The 24,163-nt window shown below is 37.1% G+C and overlaps 1 protein-coding gene across 1 annotated transcript in view; it reads right to left on the reverse strand.

Annotated features, from left to right (window-relative positions):
• The window catches only part of RUNDC3B (RUN domain containing 3B), a gene marked incomplete at its 5' end in the record, with an annotated part of 41,984 nt that extends 24,030 nt beyond the window's left edge, over positions 1 to 17,954 (reverse strand). The window contains 4 exons of the mRNA XM_008938814.1: positions 3,105 to 3,194; positions 7,146 to 7,231; positions 9,390 to 9,523; positions 17,839 to 17,954. Of these exons, the coding sequence (XP_008937062.1) occupies positions 3,105 to 3,194; positions 7,146 to 7,231; positions 9,390 to 9,523; positions 17,839 to 17,954 (426 nt within the window). The remainder of the gene's footprint in view (positions 1 to 3,104; positions 3,195 to 7,145; positions 7,232 to 9,389; positions 9,524 to 17,838) is intronic.
• Between the last annotated feature and the right edge of the window lie 6,209 nt (positions 17,955 to 24,163).

Consider the following 24,163-nt stretch of genomic DNA (forward strand, 5'->3'; position numbering starts at 1 on the left):
AAGTTAGCCAAAGCAAGAGAAATAGAACAGCTAAGGATGAGCTTAAAGTCTTCAGTATTTAAGCTCATTTAAAGTGTTTCCAGAGTGTTTATATAACCATACTACTAACTTAAAGAAAAAAAAAATCAATTCTCAAAACTATTTCTGAGTCTTTCTCCTCTCAGATACTTCCTGGTGCTGGGCTGCAAGAAGATGAGGAACACTGATGAAATTAACTTTCAGAAAATGTTCTTAAATGGCTGTAGCTTTATAAAGCTCTCATCTACGTTGTATTCTTTTTGCACTGGATATAAAACGATTGTATTTGAGTCATGCTTAATTATCAGAAAAGTGATAGAATTTATCATGGTTCCTCGAGGCTTATATTCCTCACTCCTGTCTCTGTCACTAAAGAGAGATTCTAGTAAGACACAGCTTTAGCTAACTTAATTGCAAAGTGCCATTTTTGACAATGCAGTCACTTAAGTGGTATTTGAGAAGTACATCTGAAGGTTTTTCTTCCCTAAGAAAAGAAAAAACACTCTAAAAAACACCCCTGCCAAGCCAATTATTTTAAGTAGATATCTAACTCCACACTGCTCTCAGGGAGAAATATTTACATTCTGTTTTCACCTGGATACCCCCATTTCCACCCCAAAGACTTATTTACAGTTCCACACAGATGAGCTAGTCAACATTTATAAGAGACTGAGCTGAAAAAAAAAGTCTCAAATATAACATGCAACGAATGGCTACAGCTTCTCACCCATTCAAACTACAACACTATGAGTTATATGCGGCACAATAAAAATACTCCTGTAGCAATATCATAGAATCATGGAATGATTTGGGTTGGAAAAGACCTTAAAAATCATCTAGATCCAAACCCCCTGCTATGGGCAGGGACACCTCCCACTAGACCAGTTTGCACAAGGCCCCATCCAATCTGGCCTTAAATACCTCCAGTGATGGAGCATCCACAACTTCCCTGGGCAACCTGTTCCAGTGTCTTGCCACCCCCATAATGAAAAATTTCTTCCTTATACCTAATCTAAATCTAACATGTTTCAGTTTGAACCCATTGCCCTCGTCCTATCACTACAAGCCCCTTCCCAGCTTTCTTATAGGCCACTTTCAGATACTGCTGCAATAACATGTCCCCGTAGCCTTCTCTTCCTCAGGCTGAATGTTCCTATTTTCCTCAGAAAACTTTTAGGCTCTTAAAATCTGCACTGGCAAAAACAACTGTCTCTAACAAGAACCAATAATTATTTTGAATACTCTTAACAGATACCTTGTAAATATTATATTAGAAATCAAAGGACAAAGGCAGAACAAAGTGCACTCCCACAACTAAGCTCTCATACTGGTAGTACATACCACTGAGACTCATGCAAGATAAATACAGTCAATTGATGATTATTTATGAGAGGATTTGCATACTGCAGACTTATTCCTGCTATGCTGCTTCTTCATGTATAGCTACAGTCCTGCTAGCTACAATGCTAATACAGAAGCAGTTTAATTTCACATAGTGTAAAACCTGGAGTAATAAGATCTGGTAAGATTTGAATTTGCCATACAAAAGGCTAGCTCTCGTATCATTCTGCAGCACATTTCCGTTCCCCCAGAACAGATGTTGAGGATGCAGTTAAGCCAATCTAATGACTAAATGCCAGCAAAAGAAGCTATCCTGCATTTTCAACCTCTCCCTCACTGCTTTTTTTTTTTTTTTTTTATTTTTAAGAAAAAAGAAACCTCAACTAGACATTTCCTTTCTGCTCCTCACAGTGACATTGGCACTTACCTGACACCACGATGAGCTAGTTCAGCCATCAAGACCTGAAATTTTTTTTTTTTTCCTTTAGCATCCAGTTGCAGTTCCACAGGCAGCTGAAATGAATGCTTACTGCCACCAGAAACGGAAGACATTACTCAATCCTTTTTATTCATTCTCTTCTCTAAGGCTTATGGTCCCATCGTCTCTGCCACTAACAGGATGCTTCCATGAACCAAACCAGGTAACAACTAAAGAACTATCCTGTCTTCTTTCTTGGTCTGGTGTTTTTACTCTCTAAGAAGTTAAGCTGCTTCACAGAAGGGTTCAACAAGCCCCAAAAATGCTATAAGGATACGTAAGAAGGAGTAAATCTCCAAAGGCTTTTGGGCAACAGTTGATAACTCAACGCATCCAGTCATATTGTGTGCTGTTTTCTGCCAGTTTATCTCCTAAACTGGTCTGTGACAAGCTCTACAGCTGCTGCAGGGTAGATAATACCAGTGTACTGCCAGGAGCATTTCGACTCTTCCCTATGTTGTATTACAAAACCCTTCCACAGTGGCTGTGTATGAGGGTAAGTGGGTTCAGCCAGGCATATTAACAGGGCCTTAACCCATTCAGGTTTGATCTTTCCATAGGTACTGTCTTCATACCTTGCTGATTTTTTTTTCCTTTGCTTGTTTTTTTTTAAATATATATATAAACACCAAGATGTTTTTTGTATTATCTAGGATGTGCTTACACCTTCATTACCCCAAAAGACAGAATCAATCATATAACAAAGCACACAAGTCTAGATAGAGACTGCAAATGTAAATTCACATAAACTGATGATACTCTGACACACATTAATATTAAGTAGACATTGTAGGTTAAGCTTTTAAAATCTAGAAATGCTAAAACTAAAGATACCTACAATCGCTGCATATGCAGTTAAAATGCTGTCATTGAGTACCAGGGCATAATCATGTACTTAAACCACACAGTTTTACTCTGTTTAAAAATGACTTTGAAAGATCCAATATTCTGTAAGCTTCACTTAATAAGGTTGATGTATATTCTGCAACTATACATCTGATTGCTTTCAGGACTTCTGCTATCTGAAAGACCATGTAACCATGCAGCTACATAAACTACAGCATAAATTTGTTCCTATATAGAAGAATACAGAAAAGCCATTAAAGATCTCTCCCCCCTCCCCCGTTTCCCCCCTCACCTAAGTTTTGTCTCTCAAATTTTCAAGGGAATCTAACATTTTTTTCTGTAATGCACTGATTTATAAGTACTTTCCCTGAGCACTTTGTTATGAAGCATGCAAATACTGAATATAATAATAATATAATACCTGAAATCAATCGCATTGAGTCCCAACAGCATACCAGCAAGCATATTTGCTTCTTCACCAAGAACAATTGCTCCATCCTCATAAAATCTCCTTCAACAAAAAAAGACATTAATTCAGTTAATACTATTTTCTCTCAGATAATAATGTTTTTCATAGTTACCAGAAAAATTAAGAAATACAGTTTAAATACTAACAACTTATGTGAACTCCATGAGCATTCATATTTCATTTCAGTTAAAGCAAACCAATAGAATGTACAGCACTAAACAGCACAATCTTAGGGCACATAAAAACTTAGACAGAAGAAAAAAAGTTTACAGTATTGGCCCTAGGAAATAGTACAAAAAGGATAGACAAAATGCAAAGAAAATGATGAAGATATCATACTTTACTGCTGAAAGGAAGAATGTGTGACATACATTAAATAACCCCATTATTCCATTGTATGAGAAGAAAAGTTCTGTCTCACAGTTGTACTTGCAGCTCTTAAAATTCAACATTCCCTGTTCATTTTTAGTAGTTAAATATTCGTAAAAAATATTTTCACAAATCAGCTATTTTCTAGGTAGTATACTTTTTCTTAAAATATTGCATGCAGGGAAGATGCGTGCTGCATCCAGTTATTCTGAGATTTAAAAATTTCATTCTTTGAAGGAAGTGTTTTCTTAAAATCATTTTTTATTGCAAAACACCTATTGGCCAGAGTTTTCAAACTCTATGTCTTGATCTGAAAAACCACTTCACATACCCTCGGGTATATTCAGACTTGCAAAGGCTGCTTGAGAACAGTGACCGATGAAGCAGTAATTTTAAAATCTGTATTCCCTCACCACCTCTCTATTCTCTCCTATTTATTCTAATCTTCTCCTCCCAGCTACCACAGAAGCTACCTGCAGACAGAAAACTTCCATGCACAGAGCAAGTGAACAGGACCCACCACTGCCACACAACAGCCTTGCAGAAAAGGCACTTGGTCTGTTCAGCCAAGTGGCACAGAACTTTAGTGTCACTATTAAAGGAGACCTTGTGGCAGCAGAGGCAAAAAGGTCCCTAGGAATCACCTGAGCATTACTTCTGGAAACCAGGAGCTGTTTGATACTGAAGGCAAGGCTGAAAGGTCACTTACTGGAGACCGAGGTGCACAGTTCTAGCACCTGTACATTCAAGTAAGGTGTGACTGCAAGAAGGAGTTGCGTTACTGAATCCAACCAATCTGTCACATACCAGAAACACTGCCCTATCAAAAGCCCCATCTGTTTTAAGAACTGTGTGAATGAAAGCAATGGGATGGCTCACCGAGAGTTTGAGTTGTCTGCATGGCAAACATCCAGAAAAGACACATTTTGGGGCACAGTTCCAAAGACTGAACTGTGCAAAGATTGAACTGTGATAAAGCAGACTGTCACAAGTCCCACTTTTGCAGTTTCATAAGAGACATCCATTTGCTCTAAGGAAATGAGCTGTCCCAGGACCTTGGATATTCTCAGTAGAAGAAAAAAAGTCTGGAAGGCTTCCTCTGGGAAGGCAGAGATTATAGTCCTGACACTGAGGCTATGACGTACAGACTCGGCTCTCTACTCTGACATCAGGAAGGGCATCAGGGGCTAAGCTGGCCACTAGTTGAGACAGAATATTGAGCTGGATGGACTTCAGTCTGATTCAGTACAGTATTCTTATTTGTGAATTAACAACAATGCTCCCAGTACAAGCTGATTTCAAACCATTTCACTGGCATTTTTAAAATCACCGCTAGATACCAATCTGTACCGTGTTGAGTTCATCTTGCACAGTGGTGTCTAGGAAGTAAACACACAAAGACCAGGCATACTTGTAAGGGTGAGATGCAGATGTTAGCCTGACAGTGGCAATATTTCTTAAACCAGCTACAGTAATCCAGCCAAAACAGTCCCCTTGGAAAACACAAGTCTTCTTTCAGTGCAAAGCAGCTGACATCTCACAACAGAACAGTCTATTTTTAAGAGCCTCTGCTAAGCAATTTGTTAGAAAAATAATTCTGTGCCCATGTTTAATCCAACTCCCTTCCAAGTGTAATATGAATATCCAGCACTAATTATGCCCTGCTTCATTAAAGGACCATCCCTAAGATCAGGCACCTAAACACAAAAGAGGTTTAAAATGAGTTAGCAGTATGCTAGACCAACCTCATACACTATGTACACATGGGTAACATACAATATTCATAGTTCATATAAGTATTAAATATACATATAGCACTATACATAATTTAGAGTACTAAATAAATGGTTTAACCCCAGCCAGCAACTAAGCATCACACAGCCACTTGTTCATTCCCCTTTTAACCCTCCAGACGCTGGTGGGATGGGAAAGAGAATTGGGAGAAAAAGGTAAAATCCCACAGGCTGAGATATGGACAGCTTAATAGAAAACACAGAGAAAGAAGAACCAATAATACTACTGAAACAGCACATAAGCCATGTGACACACAATGCAGCAGCTCACCACCCAGACACCCCTCCCTGGCCGGTGGGCAGCTTGCTCCAGCCACCCCCTCTTCCTCGGGCCAGCTCTCCCCCTGGGCAGTGGGCATGAGCTCAGCACAGTATCAAACAGCCCACTGGCTGGTTCAGCCCAGCCATCCTGGCTGTGGCCTCCAAAGTTCTGGGGAAAATGAACCCTGTCCTAGCTGAACCCAGGACGATGGTGCACAGCCTCACCAATTTAAAAAAAAGAGAGAGTGAGAAAGTAAATGTGTCCATTATTGCTGGTGGATCTGAAATCCACACTACCAAGATGTGAAACTGTAACTTTTATTTTCCTTAGATGTATTTTAAAATATTATTTCAAAACAAACTTTGCACTTATTATGTTTGGAATGCAAAAGAGGTTATTTCCAAAAGCTATATCACTGAAAGAATATTCAAATATATTAAACATTAATGTATTCAAACACATTAATCTGAAACTACTAGTAAAATAATACCACTGTTATCCACTAGTAAACAAACCACACTACCAAACAGGGACAAAGAATATACTGATTAGCTACTTAGTTTGTGATCATCCTCTTCCTCCTCATCTCCCCCTCAAAAACCCAACTGGGCTTTTCAGCTTGAGGAAACAGAAGTAAATCTTTTCCCTAAATCCTGGTTTCATGAGCTTCTTGTCTACTGTAAATGCAAACAAACACAAGTAATATAAGGACAACAGCTCTGGAAATGTCAACAAAATGGAATGTTTACCTAGCTGTTTCAAAGACATCCTAATATTGGCAAAATATATGGAGATATATGGACAAACAGTATTACAAACAGAATATTCCAAATAAACAGATGTCCTGACAGAGAAAATTCTTATTGTTTAAACAGTCCATACAGTATGTCTAAAACTTTTAGAGTTCAACATAAGGTACCAAAACATTTTAAAGACTCGCTCCTATTTAGATGACTTCATAAATCTACAGGACACAGCATCATATAATAATCGCATTATCTCAAACTAGTCCAAAACTGCCAGAGGATTTTCTATCACAAAGCAAGTTCTTGTCCATAACATTTTATACCATTAGAAGGTGCAACAAAAATTTGTTACACATTTCCATATTCATCCAGAGTCCTGGATATGCCTGATCATCAATTCTATTCTTCTGTGTTTCTCAAAAGGTTCCTGGAATTTTCTTCCTTTCTTCTTCAAGAAAAGTTCCTATAAGAATTATTTTTTTACTGTCTCCAGGCCTTTCTGTCAACCATACCTAATTTTGAAACAAACATTACATCTTCTGTCCTTATCATGGCACAATTTCAGAATTATCTCTTTCTTGAGACAGGTTTTCTTCTCTTTTGACCTGTTAAGAATTCCAGACTTACTTCCACAAAGGGATTTTAAATTCTGTAGTTTTACCCACGATAAAATCCAAGCAATTGATTCCAGCTCCAGATTTAGATTACAGCTCTTTTACTACAGACACCCTTTCCTACAAAAATCAAAGTGGACCATTCACTTCCAAACTTAAGTCACTCACTTTAGTAACATTTGCTAAAATATTGCAAAAATATTAGAGACCTGGTTGTTTTGTAGTCTCTCAGAGCTGTGGAGATGTATTCAGATAAATGCTTTTCCATAAGTGCTACTCTGATCCAGGCTCGACCCTGCAAGAAGAAACAGATATCGAATATTTAAATATTATAGAATGAAACACTTATTTTTACATCCAAAAAAGAATATAGTTGATCTACCTGGGTAAAATTAACTGATTGATAAAATTACGACTAGATAGAAATTGTTTCCAAGATGTAATTCATTATAATAATAATAGAAAATGAGTTTTTAAAAATAAACTCTATTGTGAAATAAAGTTCTTCAAAATATGAAATAAAAAAAGATTTTGCTTTAATTCTATACTCTACCCTTTTGATAATCTCATGTGCATAAGCAGTAGCAGATCATGCCAGAAAGTTTTTAATTTTAAAGATAATGGTATTGGAAGCATCTGATAGGTTACACTGAAAAACAGCAATAACCCTCAAAGTGATTTAAGTAGGAACTAATTCTCTGTGCTCCTTCAAATATTTGTGGTACCAATAAAGAAAAAAATATAACTCAGTGACGTATTTTTATTTTGTAATTTATATAAGTTATTTTCCCCTCAGTAAGAACATCATTATAGAAGGTGCAGATAATATACAAGAATGAAATTCAATCTAAGAAACCTAAAACTTGTAGTCCAAAAGCAAAACTTCATTCAAACAGTTCTATAAACAGTAGCAATAGCTTCAAAACAAACCTTTAGGAATGTATGTTTCTTCTGCTGATTGCTTGCCCAACACAGAATGATATTATCAGCAATGGGCAGACCAGCAGCCAAACTCCTGCCTCTGCTCCCACATCACACACCAGAGATCCAAAGCGCCAGACAGCCAGAGGAACAAGGCAATGCACTCACCCACCACAGGGGATGTGAAGAAGGGAGCAAGCTGGCCAAGGAACCATGTCATGGGAGATGGAACCAGCCAGACCACGAGTAAAATTATCTAACAGTTTCCCAGACAGAATTTAGTGATCTTGTTGTGCCGTCCTAGGAACTCCACTTGCTGTGAAAAGTCAGGGAGCCCCTTCAATAACCAGAATCCCCACACAACACATACACTGTGTAGGCAGATCTCTCAACCTCATTGCAAGTCCAGTCAGTTCTTACAGAGGTGGCTTCTTGCCCCTGCCTCTAAGTTAATGTGGAAGGCAGGGGCAGTTGATGGTGATCTCCTCATCAGTTCACACCCAAGGCTGGCCAGGCCCTGGGTGCAAACCAATCAGGAAGGTCCTTCTTGACAGGTCGTGGACACTATCCATATACCAAACCTCATTCAGGGCTGGCAGTCTAACCCCAGCACTTCTATATTCCACTATGTTTACAGGTCTAGTGCACAGAACTGTAGTTTATGAGAAAGAGACATTTCAAAAGGCTGCCATGGTTACGACTGTCAGTGTGAGAACACCATGAACATACCTTGTAACTCATATAACTTACAAATAGTTATGTAAGTAGCAAGACATCTTTCTGCTTAACATATTTTGTGCTCATTGATATCTAGCTGTGTATCACTAGACACATACTACCAAAACCACTTTCTAGAGACCTAGATCAAACAAAACCTAAGATACGCAGATGCTAAATATCAAAAACAAAAAATCACTTTCATAAACACCAACAACACTCCCAAAACTTCAGCATAGAATGCACCAAAATTAAAAGGATGCTTATTTGGATAGCTGCCTCTATGTTGCAGTTATTTAGAATATGAGTGAAACATTCAAACCCTGATGATGCTGCTTAGCTCCAGTGGAAGGAGGGTTAACTAGCACTGGCAAACCCTTAGTAACAGCTTCCAGGCTGAAGCAGACACCCAATTGGAGCACAAATAAATCTGATGCATGCCATTGGTATTTGTGTCAACAGGCATCTAACATTTTTAGATAAGGTCATCCAAAACACTCCCACATGAACCTTTAAAAATTCAAAACTGCTCTCCACACTCACTACACAAATTCACACTAAAACTAAAAAAGATTTTGTATATAATAAGCTAAATATTTCTACCACAACAAATTTAGAAGTAAACGCATTCAGATTTTAAAGTGGTGGCTTTTTTTTTTTAAGTAAATATTCACTAATTACATATAAAAATAATTACTTCAAACAATGAAAAATATTGTGGGGCAAGCTTAGTAATGTGTTTTTCTTCTGGGTAAAGAAACACCAGCTTTATTTTACACAGAACAATAAGTCAATTTGACCTTTCTCTTCCCTACCTTGGCTCTAGAAGAACCGACATTCTCCATGTTCTCAATACTGCAGATGCAATTGTGAGAGACTTTTCGGCAAGCTACTCGTATGTAGTCCCAGAAACTACGAGGACTTTCATAGCCGAACCAGGTGATCTGACCTTAAATCAAAATACAAGATATATAAGGATTCAGGAACTTCCCTTTCTGCTTATTGGAGATAAACCTCATTAAAATACTTCCTTATAAGTTGTATGTACTAACAGGATTTTAAAATCGGAAGACCATAAATTCCTACTGAAAAGTGGCTCATGGTTGTAAAAAAACTTGCATTATGCTTTCTCCCTGGTTTGAAACCAACGCACAAAGAGATGTTTGGGGCTTCTGTGTACATATACATATTTTTGTGTTAGTATACTATAATAATACTCAAGAGTTCTTCACATGACTTAAATCACAACAGAGCCACACACCGTTGTGACTTAAATATGATGCAAGAAATATTTGTTATTTGCTTTATTAATGAAACAAGTGGTTCCACCCACAGTCAACCAAAAAGGATTTTGTTCTTTAAAAGAAAATATATTCTATATATGTAAATACATATACCAAAAAAAAGACCACTCTTTGCTGTGGTACTGTTTACTTTAGCAGCAGACTGGAATTTTTCAAAATTTGCTTTCATTGAAGGGGAAATTGATGCCTGATCAGAAAATTTTTGCAGTCACAATTCCTTTTAAGTACATGAAACATTCCTTGGAAAGCTGACCAAAATGAATCGAGCAAATCAACCTCTTTTCTGGAGCTTTCACCAAAATCCTTCAAATTTTTTTCCCAGCTTGGAATGTATTTCAGTTAGAAAACAAAAGGCAAAATTACATAGCATTTGCAACTGCTCCACACAAAATAAATTAAATCACATAAGCAACAGTTCAGCCCCATTTTTCAGACTTAATGGCACACAACTGCAAACAGGCATGTAAACAGTAAGATGAACATTGCCCTCCGGTGACTGTCATTGTAACGTAAGTGCAAAACCTTTTCTCCATATAAAATGAGATATTGTTAAGCTGATTTTATTTTGAGTCTTAAGCTGTACTTCTGAACCATTACTAATTTATCAGAAAGACTAATTCTTTTGCTGTTAAAAAGCCCAGATTTTATGAAAGAATATTAGACTGTAAATCATACACACCAAAAATAAAATGCCAAGAGATGACGACAAAGATATTTTTATCTAGCATGACTTATTGTAGCTCCATGCATAGCCAGAGTAGTGTCAAAGATCTGTCTCCTGTGATCTTAAGAAATTCAAGTAGCGTGTTTTTTTTCCCCTAGAGAGTGGATGGAATTCACCTTTGTGGTCCATCTGGTGCTTACTTCACCACACAGATTTATTTGTTAAATTAAAAGCTTGATAAAAGACTTATTTTTTAAAGAAGTGTGAAGAATTGATATATACCACTCAATACACCAAAGGAAAATAAAAATCCCAAAGTGCTTCAGTTACTGTAGATTCAGATCTTCTCAGTTCTAAGGAATAAAATAAAAGACTTTCCATGAAGTAAATGCTCTCACAAGCTTACTGTTTTTGTTGAAATGCCAAGTATAGGAGATAGCAATGAGAATTCAACAGCATTTTAACAACACAAAAAGTTACAGATATTTTTCATATTCTTTACCATATCAGAAAAATTTCTGCCCTGGGGATTACATCTGCAAGATTAAATGCAACTTAAGTATGAAGGTGACTTTGCGTCACCAATTCCAGTGCCAAGTAAAAGGCAAGCATACCATAAAATAACTTCCATAACTTTTTCAAACTAACCTAAGGACAAAATAGATTCTGAAAAAAATTGAGTGTTTCACTCTTTAGCTTTCTGAGGTCACTAATTCAGAGCAATTCCTTTTATTAACAAACACATGAAAAACGCGTCATTTAAAAACCAAAATACCTTTATAACAGAAATGCATCCAGCACCTAGTTTGTCTTAAATTGATCAGCAAAGCAAGGTGGCCATAATTACAACATACTCTGATGTAACAGTGGGCTCTTATCTCGCAGCCAGCTCTATAAGAGGGTATGATGGATTTCAGGCTTCAGCAGGAATTATCTTCATTTGAAAGTCACAGCTGGCTCAGGACCTTTTTTGAACCAAGGACTGTTATATCCTCCTAATTTCTCCCTACATTTTTAAACATTGCCCCAGTCTAGTAATTAACACCATTTGAAGAAAAACTTCCTTAATTGTTCTATACACAGAAAAATGGTGGAAAAGATTGGCCAAGAATAGTGAAAACCTATTTTAAGACCTACTAAATAATATACTAATCTGTATATTCCCTACATTTTTAAAAGCTTTCAGCATATGAAATTCTATTTGGCCTTCAATGCACCCAACATAAACAGCCACAACAACTCTAAAGAATGAGGAATGAAATAGTTCCACTACTCAGCACCTGTCATGCTGTGCCTGGAGTCCTGCAGACAGTGCTGGGCCCCCCAAATCAAGAAGAACATGGACAGACGCAGGAAGGTCCAAAGAAGGGCTATAAATACATTCCAAGGGCTTTGAGAACCTGCCCCATGAGGTAAGACTGAAGGCATTGGGTCTTTTCTCCCCAGGGAAGAGAAGGTTCAGAGGGGAATTCATCACAGTATTTCTGTGCTTAAAGGGTAGCTACAAAGGGGATGTAGCCTCTTTCTTTACAAGGAATCATATTCAGAAGATAACGGGCAATGGGCACAAGTTACACTAGGAGAGATTCATCCATAAGAAAGCATAAGAAATTTTTTTACAGTAAGAACAACCATTCACTGGAACAACGTCCCCAGGGATGTGGTAGAGTCCCCATAGCTAGTGGTTTTCAAGATGTGATTGCAAAGGGTGCTAGATAATCTCTTCCAGGCTCCCCTTCACACAAATGGTTGGACTAGATGATCTTTTGAGGTCACTTCCAACCTGGGCTGTTCTATGACTGATTCTAAAATACCTAAATTTTAAAGGGTCCTAATAATCTTGAAATTTGATTTCAGTACGCAGCTAATATTCTGTCAAAGTATTTCTTAAAGAAAGAGTAAGTTTCCTGGGAGGGAGGTCCAAAGGACAAAAAGCATGTTGTCACCTCCATGAAGTTTAATGTCATCAGAAGACACAGAAGATGACAGCTATTCCAACAGGAATAACATTACTGGTTTTGGCAGTTAATCTCCATTACCTTAATTATTTTATCCAGCAGACTTCTCTTTCAGGATGAGCAGCATTACAAGCTGCATCTTACTTATTCAAAGAACACTGCTTCCTCACCTATGACCTAGACCTACACGCACAAATTGTCTTCTGCAGACATAATTAATATCCTTTCCCTTTGTAACCACTGTTTATGCCTTAATTATTAGAAGTCAGTGAATTTTACTTAATATAAATTATATTAATTATTTACTGTTTAAAAAGAGACTGCATGAAATAGCAGGTTGTAGCAACTGCTTTTTTTCCTCCTAAAAATAAATAACTAAAATAAAAACCGTACGGGAAAAGATAAATTGTGCACTGCAGATATAAGAAAAGTCTTTCACTGTTTCAGAAATTCATTATTTAATAACTCACTTTACTATGAAGAAGTACAAAAACTGAATATTTACCAGTGACATCACTAGTTGAGCCATTTACTACTACTACTACTACCACCAGGCAACTGATGATGCATGCAACTAGAAGATTTTATAGAATGAGGAAAGGAAGAGAACTATTGTACTTATATTTCCACTCCAGCAACACTCATCACTAGAAGCTTACTACTGACTCTAAGTTTTCTAGAACAAAAAAGAAAAACAAGCACACCAAAACTATTTCTAAGCATGTATAATGTCTAGCAGTTTGGATACAAACTGCTAAAATTTTCCTGTAAAGGATCCTAGAAATGAAAACCTAGTAAGTCAAATACATACACATGGCAATTTTCAGAACCATGTTTGCGACAGCCATAAAAATCTATAATAATTATTGATGCTCTTCAGTACTAACTCAATTAAAACCAATTTAAAGTGATAGAAAAAGGTAGAAAACCATACAACATTGTGAGATATTATACAACACATATATCACTTTGAATTGACTTCAGGTTTCACATCAGCTAGGATAAACCTATGAAGCAATTCCAAGTACTGTTACTGAACATCTTTTGATGCCCTCTACTATTTTTGCACTAACTATATTGACTTAGCTGATCTGATAAAAAGGCCACTTAGATGAAATAGAGATGAAAAGTCTGTGGTCAACAGTGAAAACAAGAAACCACCAAGATAACTACAAGATATAGCTTAATCTCCACAGTACAGAACAGTTAAGAATGGAACAAATTCCAAACAACTATCTGGGGGAAAAAAATAGCTCCCGAAAAAAAATTACCCAGCTTGCTTTAAAGATTATCAAACACACATGTATTTGTATATGAATCTGTTAAAATCCTTTCAGGATTATAGGTTTTATTTGGTCCAGAGATCTTAAATACTACTTACCTTCAGAATACTACTTACTCTCTACTGCATTATAAAACCATGTAAATTCTTAGTCCTGAGAAGGAAGAAGAGAGTAGTCACTTCCTTTTGTTACTCCTTTCTCTCCTACCTTTTCAAGATCTTCAATTTTCCTGTTCAGTAGTCTCACATGTTGCCAACAGGCATACCACACTGATTATTTTAATAACAGGAAGAACACATGCTTTATACCCTTCTCAGGATGATATCTGGTCTACTCTGAACTCAGTACAAATCCAGGGCTTTTAGGGAGTACCAGCTATAATGCACATACATATTACACAGTACAGGGATAAGAGTCTCTCCACTTTCTAGAGTGGAAGGTAGTCAATAGCTTGCCAACCCTGAAGAGACAGTTAATATAGCTCACCCAAACTCACTCTTGCTTCCTTAGGGCATTTCAAACACAGGCTGTGAGCCAGACTGCTTTTTCTAACAACAGTGACCTATTCCTGGCTGCTACTTATTGGCATTGGTGTACATATAACTAATTAGTAAAGATGTTGCCTTTTGGCCATGGCATATTAAATTACCTTCTTTGGAACTATTTTGGTACCATATGTGCTCAGTCTTCTGTATCACACTAACAGGTATCTGCACTGAAGCACTGTTCACAGATCTCCGTTGTGTGAACTGACATATTGATGCTGACCTCTTTTTGTTACTAAGCAAACACACACATCTAAACTACTCTTAAGAAAATGAGCTACTGGGTTAAAGAAGTGCATCCACTGTGAAAGTCATTTGCTTTCTGCCCCTTTGACTTCCTGGTCTGGCTCATCCTGGATCTGGTGAAGACCATAGCCATTATAAGGGAAAGGTAAGAACAAAGTGGGAGTGGGGAAAAAAAAAAAAAATCTGTAGCAAACTGGACTGAATTTAAGAAATGCCACAGAGATTTTCAACACTCAGCTGGAAAATGTCATCAGCAATCTGAGACAGCCTTGCTTTGAGAAAGAAGTTAGATTAGATGACTTTCTAAGGTACTTTCTAAACTAAATTCTTCAATGATTCTGAAAAGAAAAAACTGCAACAAAACCACTCAAACAACTACAAATGTTGTTTAATGACCCTTTTGCTATTTAGAGCTGGTAACGCCATATCAGCTACTGTCATGGTTACAGGGGCTGGGACCAGTTTATCTTTATGTGGGTAGAACCAAAACTGTGTATTCTATACTCTCTATGTCAGTGCTCATGGGCTGGTAAGAAAATCATGGGTAGCAGCTGCCCAGGACAGACCTCACACCCCAGGCTATAACAGATAAGGAAAGAGGTCCAAGGTCAGGGGAGATGTTAACACCTTTCCCACCCAGCAGGAGGAGTCCTCCCTGTTAATGGGCCCATCCATGCCTCACCCCATGACTCATACAGAGGCCCCCCAGGAGCTATTTCTGTTTAATGGACCATCAAGGACCCACTGCATGACTCATAGACTGATATCAACCCATTGTGAGATGCTCCACCCAGGGGGAGGAGCCAAGTGCTCCCACCTGGATATAAACTGGGGTTCAGGACAGCACAGGGGGCCTTACCCACTGGATTTCCAGAGGACAAGAGCTACCAGATCTTTTCTACGAGACCACTGTTTCATCTGGACTGCTACCACCACCCTAACTACAGAGTATCAGGTTGTATTCTGACTCTGTTTGTGGTTTTCCTTTGTATTATTGCTTTTATTTTTTTTTTTTTTCTTATTAAATTGTATTTCTGACTTGGAGTCTCTCACTGGTTTGTTTTCAAACCATTACAGCTACCTAACAAAAAAAATCCAATTTTAAAATGGTGCTCATATTGCTATAACTGGCATTTTTAGCAGAACATCGAGGCTGAGGCTTGGAGACCTATTATTTCAGAATTTTAATTGCAATGGTTTCAGGAAAAGCATAAAATTGTAATCCAAGTAGTTGAACATTTTTTCCCCTTAATATGACTATCCTTCTTTCGTTTTGTTTTGCCTGGATCTTTTCTGAATATGAAACAAGCAAGTAGCAACAGTCAGCATATTCTGTCAAAGCTATGCTTCGCTCATTAAAAATATATTACGTTTAACGTCAGAAAAGGCAGTTGTCAGTAGAAGTTTTATAATAAAAATAAACGTAGTCCTTTACAATGCAAATTAATTGCCCTTTTTAAAAAATTTCTTCCTTTTTCACTCAGTACTTTCAAAGGAAGCTAAAGATTAAGAATTGTTATTTGCTATGGCCTTTAGAAAATTAAGGTCTATATACTCAAACTCTCAAATCTGGATCATCTGTTCAACTATACTGCCATGGGATTATCCTGACAACTTTGATATCAATGAAGCCATTTATCTTACCACAGACAAACAGAGCACATATATTCTGACCGCTTTAAAAGATTTTATGCAACCTACTGCAGTCACCAGTCTGCTTTTAGCATGCTCTACTGACACAAAGTATGCATACAGAATATATAGATCATATCTATCAATAAAATGCAGTTTCTTTCAAGCCCTGTGTTGTATAATATATACTCACTTAAGATGTGAATTACCATAGTACATTTATTGTCTCAATTTCCCTTTCAAGTTTTTAAATAATAAAACAATTACAGTGATCTAGCTTATTACCAAAACATTCCCTGTTTGCAATGCAATGCAGAAGTTGCTGCCTTCTTCTGTATTTTTATTGAACTCTGCAAACTTAGAAAAATCATACTGGCAATTACAAGGGGAAGACTGAAACAACAATTTAGCTTTTCGATTTTCTCTATTTCTTATTTGAAATGATTCTTTACTTGCAAATTCCATTTACCTGTAACTCATTTGCCAACCTGTCAAGGCTTCTTCTCTGTACTGCCTCTCCTGAACAATAGACTGTGAAGCAAAAGAATGTCGGGGGGAAAGAAATTATAAAAATCATAATGATTTTTGCTCAAACATCACTGAAGCTGGGGGAGAAGGAGAAAACAGAGCAATTCCCCTGACGTGTCAAGTTGCTAAGTACCCATAATCACTCCAATAATCTTTGCCAGTATGTGACAAACATTATGTTTCTACTCCACTGTGTGATTCTTTTTCCCCTCCCCCCACCCCCTGATAGAATGACAGCAGGTAGAAATCGTGCCACTGAAACATTAGCCTACACACAACATTGTTCACAAAGCTCAGTTATGAAAAATTATTAAAGTTATTAAAAAGTAAATGTATAAAAAGGAGTGGGTTGTCATACTACACATCTATATTTAGATGATTATGATGTCCTTCATAATCACCAAATAATTTCAGAAACTAGACAGAATTGAGGAATAAGGAGAAGGTTCCAAAGTCCTTTTCTAGCAACTGTTAATGCTAAGGCACACTCTGTTCTTTTAGCAAAGCAGCTTCCTCTAGAACAATCAGAAAGTGCAAAGACATTTTCCTCAATTAGAACAACATCTGACTCTGGTACAAGAGGAAAAATCAGCAACTGACCTTTCTCAAAAGCAATTTAATCCAGATCCATTACATTCCAGTAGCAAAAAGCAGCTTCACTAGGGTGGTGGGAATGGATCTAAACACAGTATGTGGAAAAGAAGGTAACAAATGCAGGGAAGGTAGAAAGAAAAGGAACAGCACCACAGATAAGCTCTCTACAGCTTATTTAAAGCAGAAAACACAATTGTCTCTCAGAGTCCTAGAACACAGCCTTATCATAAAGCAGAAAACCAGAGCTCAACACCATGGCAACATCCACCTGTTTAATTACCAGCCAAGAAGACTTCCAACAAGAGCATGGGAAATACATTTTGCAGAGCCTGTTTCCTTCACTTTTCCACAGTAATGCAAACAATCAGGAAGGCAACAGCAAAGGGTCAGGACACAAAGAAAACAAACACTTTCATTTGGCATCAAGGAGTTTCTATGGATGCACACTGGTTTTACATAAACAAATTCTCATAGCAAAAACATCACCAGTAAGGAAGTTAATTAGCATACCTTTCAGTCGATGGCTTAGAATCTGTTCCAGAATGGCTGCAAAATTATTAAATTCAGGGGAAGTATCATCTATAGTCTCAAAACAGGAACGGTCAATCAGTGTCTTGACAGAAAACCTAAAGTAAAATTATAGGACAATCATAAATTATATGGATAGCTATTGGTCCTCTATAGGAGTACAGTAGTTTGTACAAACCAGATGAGCAAAGAACCAGAAAACAACTTTGATGATTTCAAGTTCCATCAGAGTAACACAAACACATTCCACATGGAGAAATAGCCTGGGATTATAATCATTATTGTTAGTCTAAGGCATAAGGCCTTAAAAAAAAAAAAAAAAAAAAAAAACCCAAAACAAAAAATCCCCCCACTTTGTGTGGAAGTAAGCTGGTTTTCTAATTATTTTCCTCTTCTCTAAACTATTTTAATAAAGCTGTAGAATAACAAGCACTCAAAAACAACCAACATAGATTTCTTTTTGTATTCCCACACATCATGATTTTTGTTCGGTTTCATCAATTCTCCTATTATTCCCCAAATCTATGCCCAGAGTCAGAAGTATAAACTGTATCCTATTATGAGAACACTAATCTCATCCTAATGCAAGAATAATCCAAGCACATTATAAAACAATGAATTTTTATGCACTGTTAACTCTGTGCATTAACTTGGACAAGCTGATTTCCCTGTGAATGGGGGTAATCCCTATTCAGCACCATACTTCATCACTATGCCAGAAAACCTATCAGTTTAAATGATCTCACATTTGAAATTGGAAGGGCTGAACCAAGCCACTGTAAAAAGAAGAAAAGATGTAACTAATCAGTTAGCTGCATTTAGTTACACCTACACTTACACAATTTAAGTCTTATTCAGAAGTTCAAACCTCAAGAAAGAAGACAAAAATTGATTTTTCTTTTGTCTTTGCCCTTTTAATCATAATCAGGTTTTTTACTTTCCTTTCTGCTCCTTGTTCTTCAGTTTCAAGGCAAATTTCATACATCCTCAACTTTGAACATAAACCTTATTTTGATGTATTTATTGTGTTTCTTGCAGTAATCTTTATTTGTATTCATGAAGCCATACTAGAGCCCAACGCAGTAATTTTCACAACACCCAAACTTAACAATACCAGCTTTGGAAGTTCTCACTCTGCCTGCTCATGGCAGACCCTATACCAGAAAACACTTCTCCCTCAGCTGGGCCTGTTCTACTTTTTATGGGGCTCACTATGAACTTAGATTTTCAGTCCTTGAGAGGAGGGATGGAGTGACTCTTTAACAGAGATAAATAAAAAATAAATATGCTTCACAGCATCTCATCACAGTTCTACAGCACAGCTGCAGAAGGAGCATACTCTATAGGCATAGGCAGGAATGAGACCTCTTAAACCAGCAGTACTATTTTGAAATGCTCTGTACTGTAAAAGTAACTTCATCCTTAGTGGAGTCAGCACAGCCTCCTGATGCTCATTTACTAAATTAAACCCTTGAAATATATATGTCAATTCATTTTGATCATAATTATGTGATACTAAGTAAACTTCTGAATAAAGACTGTGCATTCTACCTTTCCTGAAGGCGTGTGTCTCTTGTAGTGATTTTGTCAGGACTGGAATTAGGAGTGAGAAGGGTGGAGGAGGAAGCTGCTTCTACAGTGCCAAGTTATGACTCAGTTTTGAACTCCTCCACATTTTTAACCAATTTTGAGTGAGAGACAGGCATGCCCACGAGCAAATTTCCACCTCAGTATCATTGCTATTGACTAATGGCAGTAATGATTGTTTCCTGAAAGCTATACCAGAGCTGTGAAATTATCTGTCAAAAAAACCTTCTTTCTTTTGAAAAATGAATGCATACAGCAATGCCATGACTAAGTCAGTATTAATTGTCACAAGACAACTTGTCCCACGCCTTGCAGGTCTGAAAAAAAGGAAGGTGCAGCATAAGACTCGCTCACAAAGACATACACAGGAGAGTGAGTTAGTATAATGTGCTGGACTATATATGGGAATATCACCTTAAAACTCGGAGACACAATCATGACACAATCATCCATAAAGTGAAAAACAAAGTAGCATATAGTATGTATCTATGACTATTTTTCTTCTATTCAGCATCCTTCTTAATAGTTCACTGGTTAACATTGTATGGGATACATATTCAGAAATGGAAATATGTTCAAGAAAAAGCACTTAGGAGCAATTCACAAAGAATTTTAAAAGTCACAGTCCAGTAATTTTTAAATTTTAAAGCATTCTGCAATTCAACTGCAGAAAAAAAGGTATCTGCTTTTTAAAGTTACAAAAGTTTTTAAATACCTAGGGTCTGATTAGACAAGACAGTCCAACAGGCCGTCATCATTAACGTTAGACTTTTTAAGTACTTGTATTACTACCACCATGCTCTCCATAAAAATATTAATTTCTGTCTCCCCACATTTTCACCAAAAAACTAAACAACCTTCACAGTTATTTCAAGTATGGCTGAAAGCAGCTTTTAGGAAAATTCACAGGGAGTGTGAGTATGTACACCTTATTTTCATAGACCAGCAATATATATAACAGTGTCACCAAGCAAAATTTGATTGGCAGGAAATTTTTGTTCTGAGATTAAAAAAAAAATTCTTAGGCAAATACATCTGTGGTGGTTTTTTGTTTGTTTGTTTTTCCCAGTACTAGAGAGAGGCAAACAAATCTGTAAGTTAGAATTCACAAGCACATTTGGCATGTTAGATATTCACCCTTCAGCATGCTTATCATTCAGGCTGGAAAAAGGATTCAAGGGATGCAGAAGGGATGCCTTTGAAAAAGGTTACACTGTAAGCACTGGGTATGCAATTTTAGTCAGTCATGAGAGATGTCTCTTCCTTGTTTCCAGCATATAGCTCCCCAGAAAAGAAAGCCCATGCTCTAGCACAGGTATGTGGAACCACTTGGGGACTGAAAGTCAAGAAAGAAAAGGTCAGGTCTAAAGTGCACAAGAGCTATGAAGAAAAAATATCCAAGTGGGTAGAGTTAGATCAGTTTTCTTGTTTCCCTTTGTTGCCCCAAACTTCATTTTCTCTGCACTGGGCTGCTACAGCAGCATCAACGGAAGGGCATGGGAAAGTAAAGTGGTTTGAAAATGAACTTTTCTAAGATGAACTTTTTGGTGGACTGTAGAAGAGGACTGATATAGCTGCAATACCTCTTGCTTCAAGACTCTTTAAATAACTGTCTTTTAGCCAATCATTTCCCATTGTGTTACTGCAACAATAAGGTTGTGTTTTTTTTTTTTTTTTCTTGTTCTTTTTTTATTTCTTCTCATATGGTAACTGCCATTGGAGAGATTCCAACAGCAGTGCTTTGAAATGACCTTCAAGAACTTTTTAGATTCTTCCATACTCATTTCTGTCACAAATCTAGTGTTGCTTGAGAAAAAAAAAAAAAAAAAAAATGTAGAAACAATAGCATTCTCCAACCTTAAAAAGACCTTCTAAATTATGTAAGAGGGAAATACTTTTGAATAAGAACAATTTATGGCAATCTTTTCAGGGTAGGCTCTTCCACCATTTTGCAAGTTGCACAAGAAGGTTCCCCCAAATTTTTTTAATAATTCCAAACCTTTTGTGAATATATCCTAGGTCTATAGGCTTATTTCCAAAACAGCAACAAGCCTCTAATAAAAAAGCAGATAGACAGAAAATTTGACTGCTATATGAATTTGTCATTTTTCATTGTCAGATTCTGCTCCTCTCAGTTTTCAAATCAACAGAAGGATTATGTCAAATTTATTTAGCCTGCAACTTGGGAAATGTCATTAAAGTGTCAGTTTAAAGAAGGTAAACCATTACTATAGAATATATAACATTCTATACTAACATCCCTTATGCTTAGGGTTGGGTTGAGAAGAGAGAGTTCAGTCTAAAGTCAACGTCAACGTCACTGCAACAGCTCTTACACATACTAGCAAAATAATTTTAAAAATACATTTCCTGACAGTTGTTCAGTTCTGTGTTAACATTCCGTATTTAAGCTATGGCCCTCACTTCCAAGGCCTGTCTACTTTTTTGGTGGTTCTGTATCTATACAGATATTTGATATATTACTCTTAGGGAAAACTAGATTAAAACAAGCTGAACAACCACAAAATCCTAGCATCACTTACTGATAAATTGAGGGCACGAAACTTGAGGGTGAAAAAGGGTAGGGGGAAAGAGACACAGAGTTTAGAATGTGTATTACTTATGAAAAAAAAAATAAATTATTGCAGTTTAAGTTACAGCTGTGCAGTTACACAAACATAACCACGTATTTTCACATGCAATTGGTTTATGGAACTTTACACAGCTACAGTGCCTCCCAACATTTTAGTGGACACAAGCTGTTCCTTCCAAAGCTGTAAATACAAGAAAGTATCCACGTCTACATCAGGAGTTAGATATCACTACAAAAAAAAGACTGAAAAGCCAAAGTCTGGTTTAACTATTAATGGAAAATCTGCTAAATTTAAGATTTGACAAAAATAATTCCTTAAATTATCAGAGACTGTTAACAGATAGTAATTCCAAAGAATATCTTCCTGGTGATCTCTCACCTTTACTGGGTAGCAAACCATATCATCCAAATTTAATTGAATCAGTTAACGGGAGTTATTTTTACTAGGAATGTTTCACATGCTCATAGGATTTTGATTGGAAAGGACTAGTGCACTACTGGTTTTGATAATAATTTGGTTATTTCTAACAAATAGCATTTTTCAGTAATAGAAAATGTGTAATGTAAAAAATTTATGTATGTGATCATAATACAAATGCTTTTTCCTCATCATCCTTTCCACATTATAAGGTGTATTCACAAACTAGGAACTTCATGTTTTGTGACTAGGCAGCAAAATTGAATTGTTTTACTGAAAATAATTCAAATCCACTAATTTAAAGTAGTTTCTGTAGTAGCTCTGTTTCCTATGTGTTTGACTGAATTATCTCAAATTTCTAAGCATCTTTAAATCTATTACAACATCATTCCAATTGCGGGATAAGGACATGAAATAAAAAAAAAAGGCAACAAAATACAATGTAAAAGCACGGAGTACAGAAGAGTTCCTCTCAAATGAGGAGGCAGAAAAAAAAAAGGCAAGTTCTGCAGAATACAATACATACCTTTAAAATTAACTGTTTAAATGCTGTACAACTATGTCATTGCTTGATAACACTGTTGTTTCCCCAAGCCTGCAGAGTGGCAACCTCTGTAACAACAGTTAAACTGAAAACTTCTGTTTCTTCTATTTGCTCTGTTTCAAAAAAGTTTGATAAAAGCTGCCTTCTGGTATATATTTGTTGCATTTGTTTTCCACAGGTAAAAGTAGAAGTAAGTATAAAAGCCTGGGAAAGTATGGAACAGTATCGATGCTACTCTGAAGCCCAGATACTAGGACTTGAAGGAATACTGAAGTAAATTTTTCAGTTACTGGATTTTACTCTTGGTAAAACCCATTAAAAGTGCACGATAAAAGAAAAAAAAAAAAAAAAAAACACAATACGGGTTCCTAAACTGTTTTTTAAAGATACTGCCGCAGCATTAAGTGGCAAAGGTACAAAATTATCTAATAGTTGTGCTGTTACATTATTAACATTTGTGAGAATGGAAGTACATCATAGCTCATATGAGCCTGTTGAAGAACTTCTCCAAAAAATACTCGTTAGCTTGAGAACTTGAACATTTAGCAGTTGAACAACCCTAACGGAGTCACTGCTATCAGCATATTCAGGTATTTGAAAGTTTGTCGTGATGTAATGGGTCAGCACCGCACATTGGGAAATGCTGCGTGAATTCAACGACAGCACTGGAAACGCTTACATGGAAAGCAGCAGGAAGTATTGTCAAGCTTGTACAAGCTCACACTAAGATGCTAAATAATCTTTGACTACACTGAATCTAGCTTGTACTGCAGATCTCCTGATCTAGATTTTAGAGATAAAAATATCCCCTGCACGCAGCCTCCCCGGGACTGCTCCTGCGGCACCGGCGCGTTAGGAGGAACGCAGGGTGAGCCACTTCTCCAGCAGCCTGCAGAAACAGTTTTAGCTTTCCCTTCATGTCCAATAGATACCCAGTCTAAATTTTAAAAGCAGCCGAAGCGCGTCAGTTTAAGAGAAACCAACGCCACACAAATTCTATTTGCGCGAAGCTGCAAACACTCGCTCAACCCTGCTGCGAGTTCAGCCTGTCCTGCCTGGCCCCGGCACACGCCTTTCGCCCAGGAGCGCAATCAAGGTGCCGAAAACAAACCTCTGCACCCCCCGCCCCGCAAAAGCCGCTTCATACCGCGACGCGCAGGTGCCA

This window comes from Merops nubicus, unplaced genomic scaffold (assembly GCF_000691845.1).
Source record: "Merops nubicus isolate BGI_N331 unplaced genomic scaffold, ASM69184v1 scaffold20214, whole genome shotgun sequence".
In the NCBI taxonomy this organism is placed as follows: domain Eukaryota; kingdom Metazoa; phylum Chordata; class Aves; order Coraciiformes; family Meropidae; genus Merops; species Merops nubicus.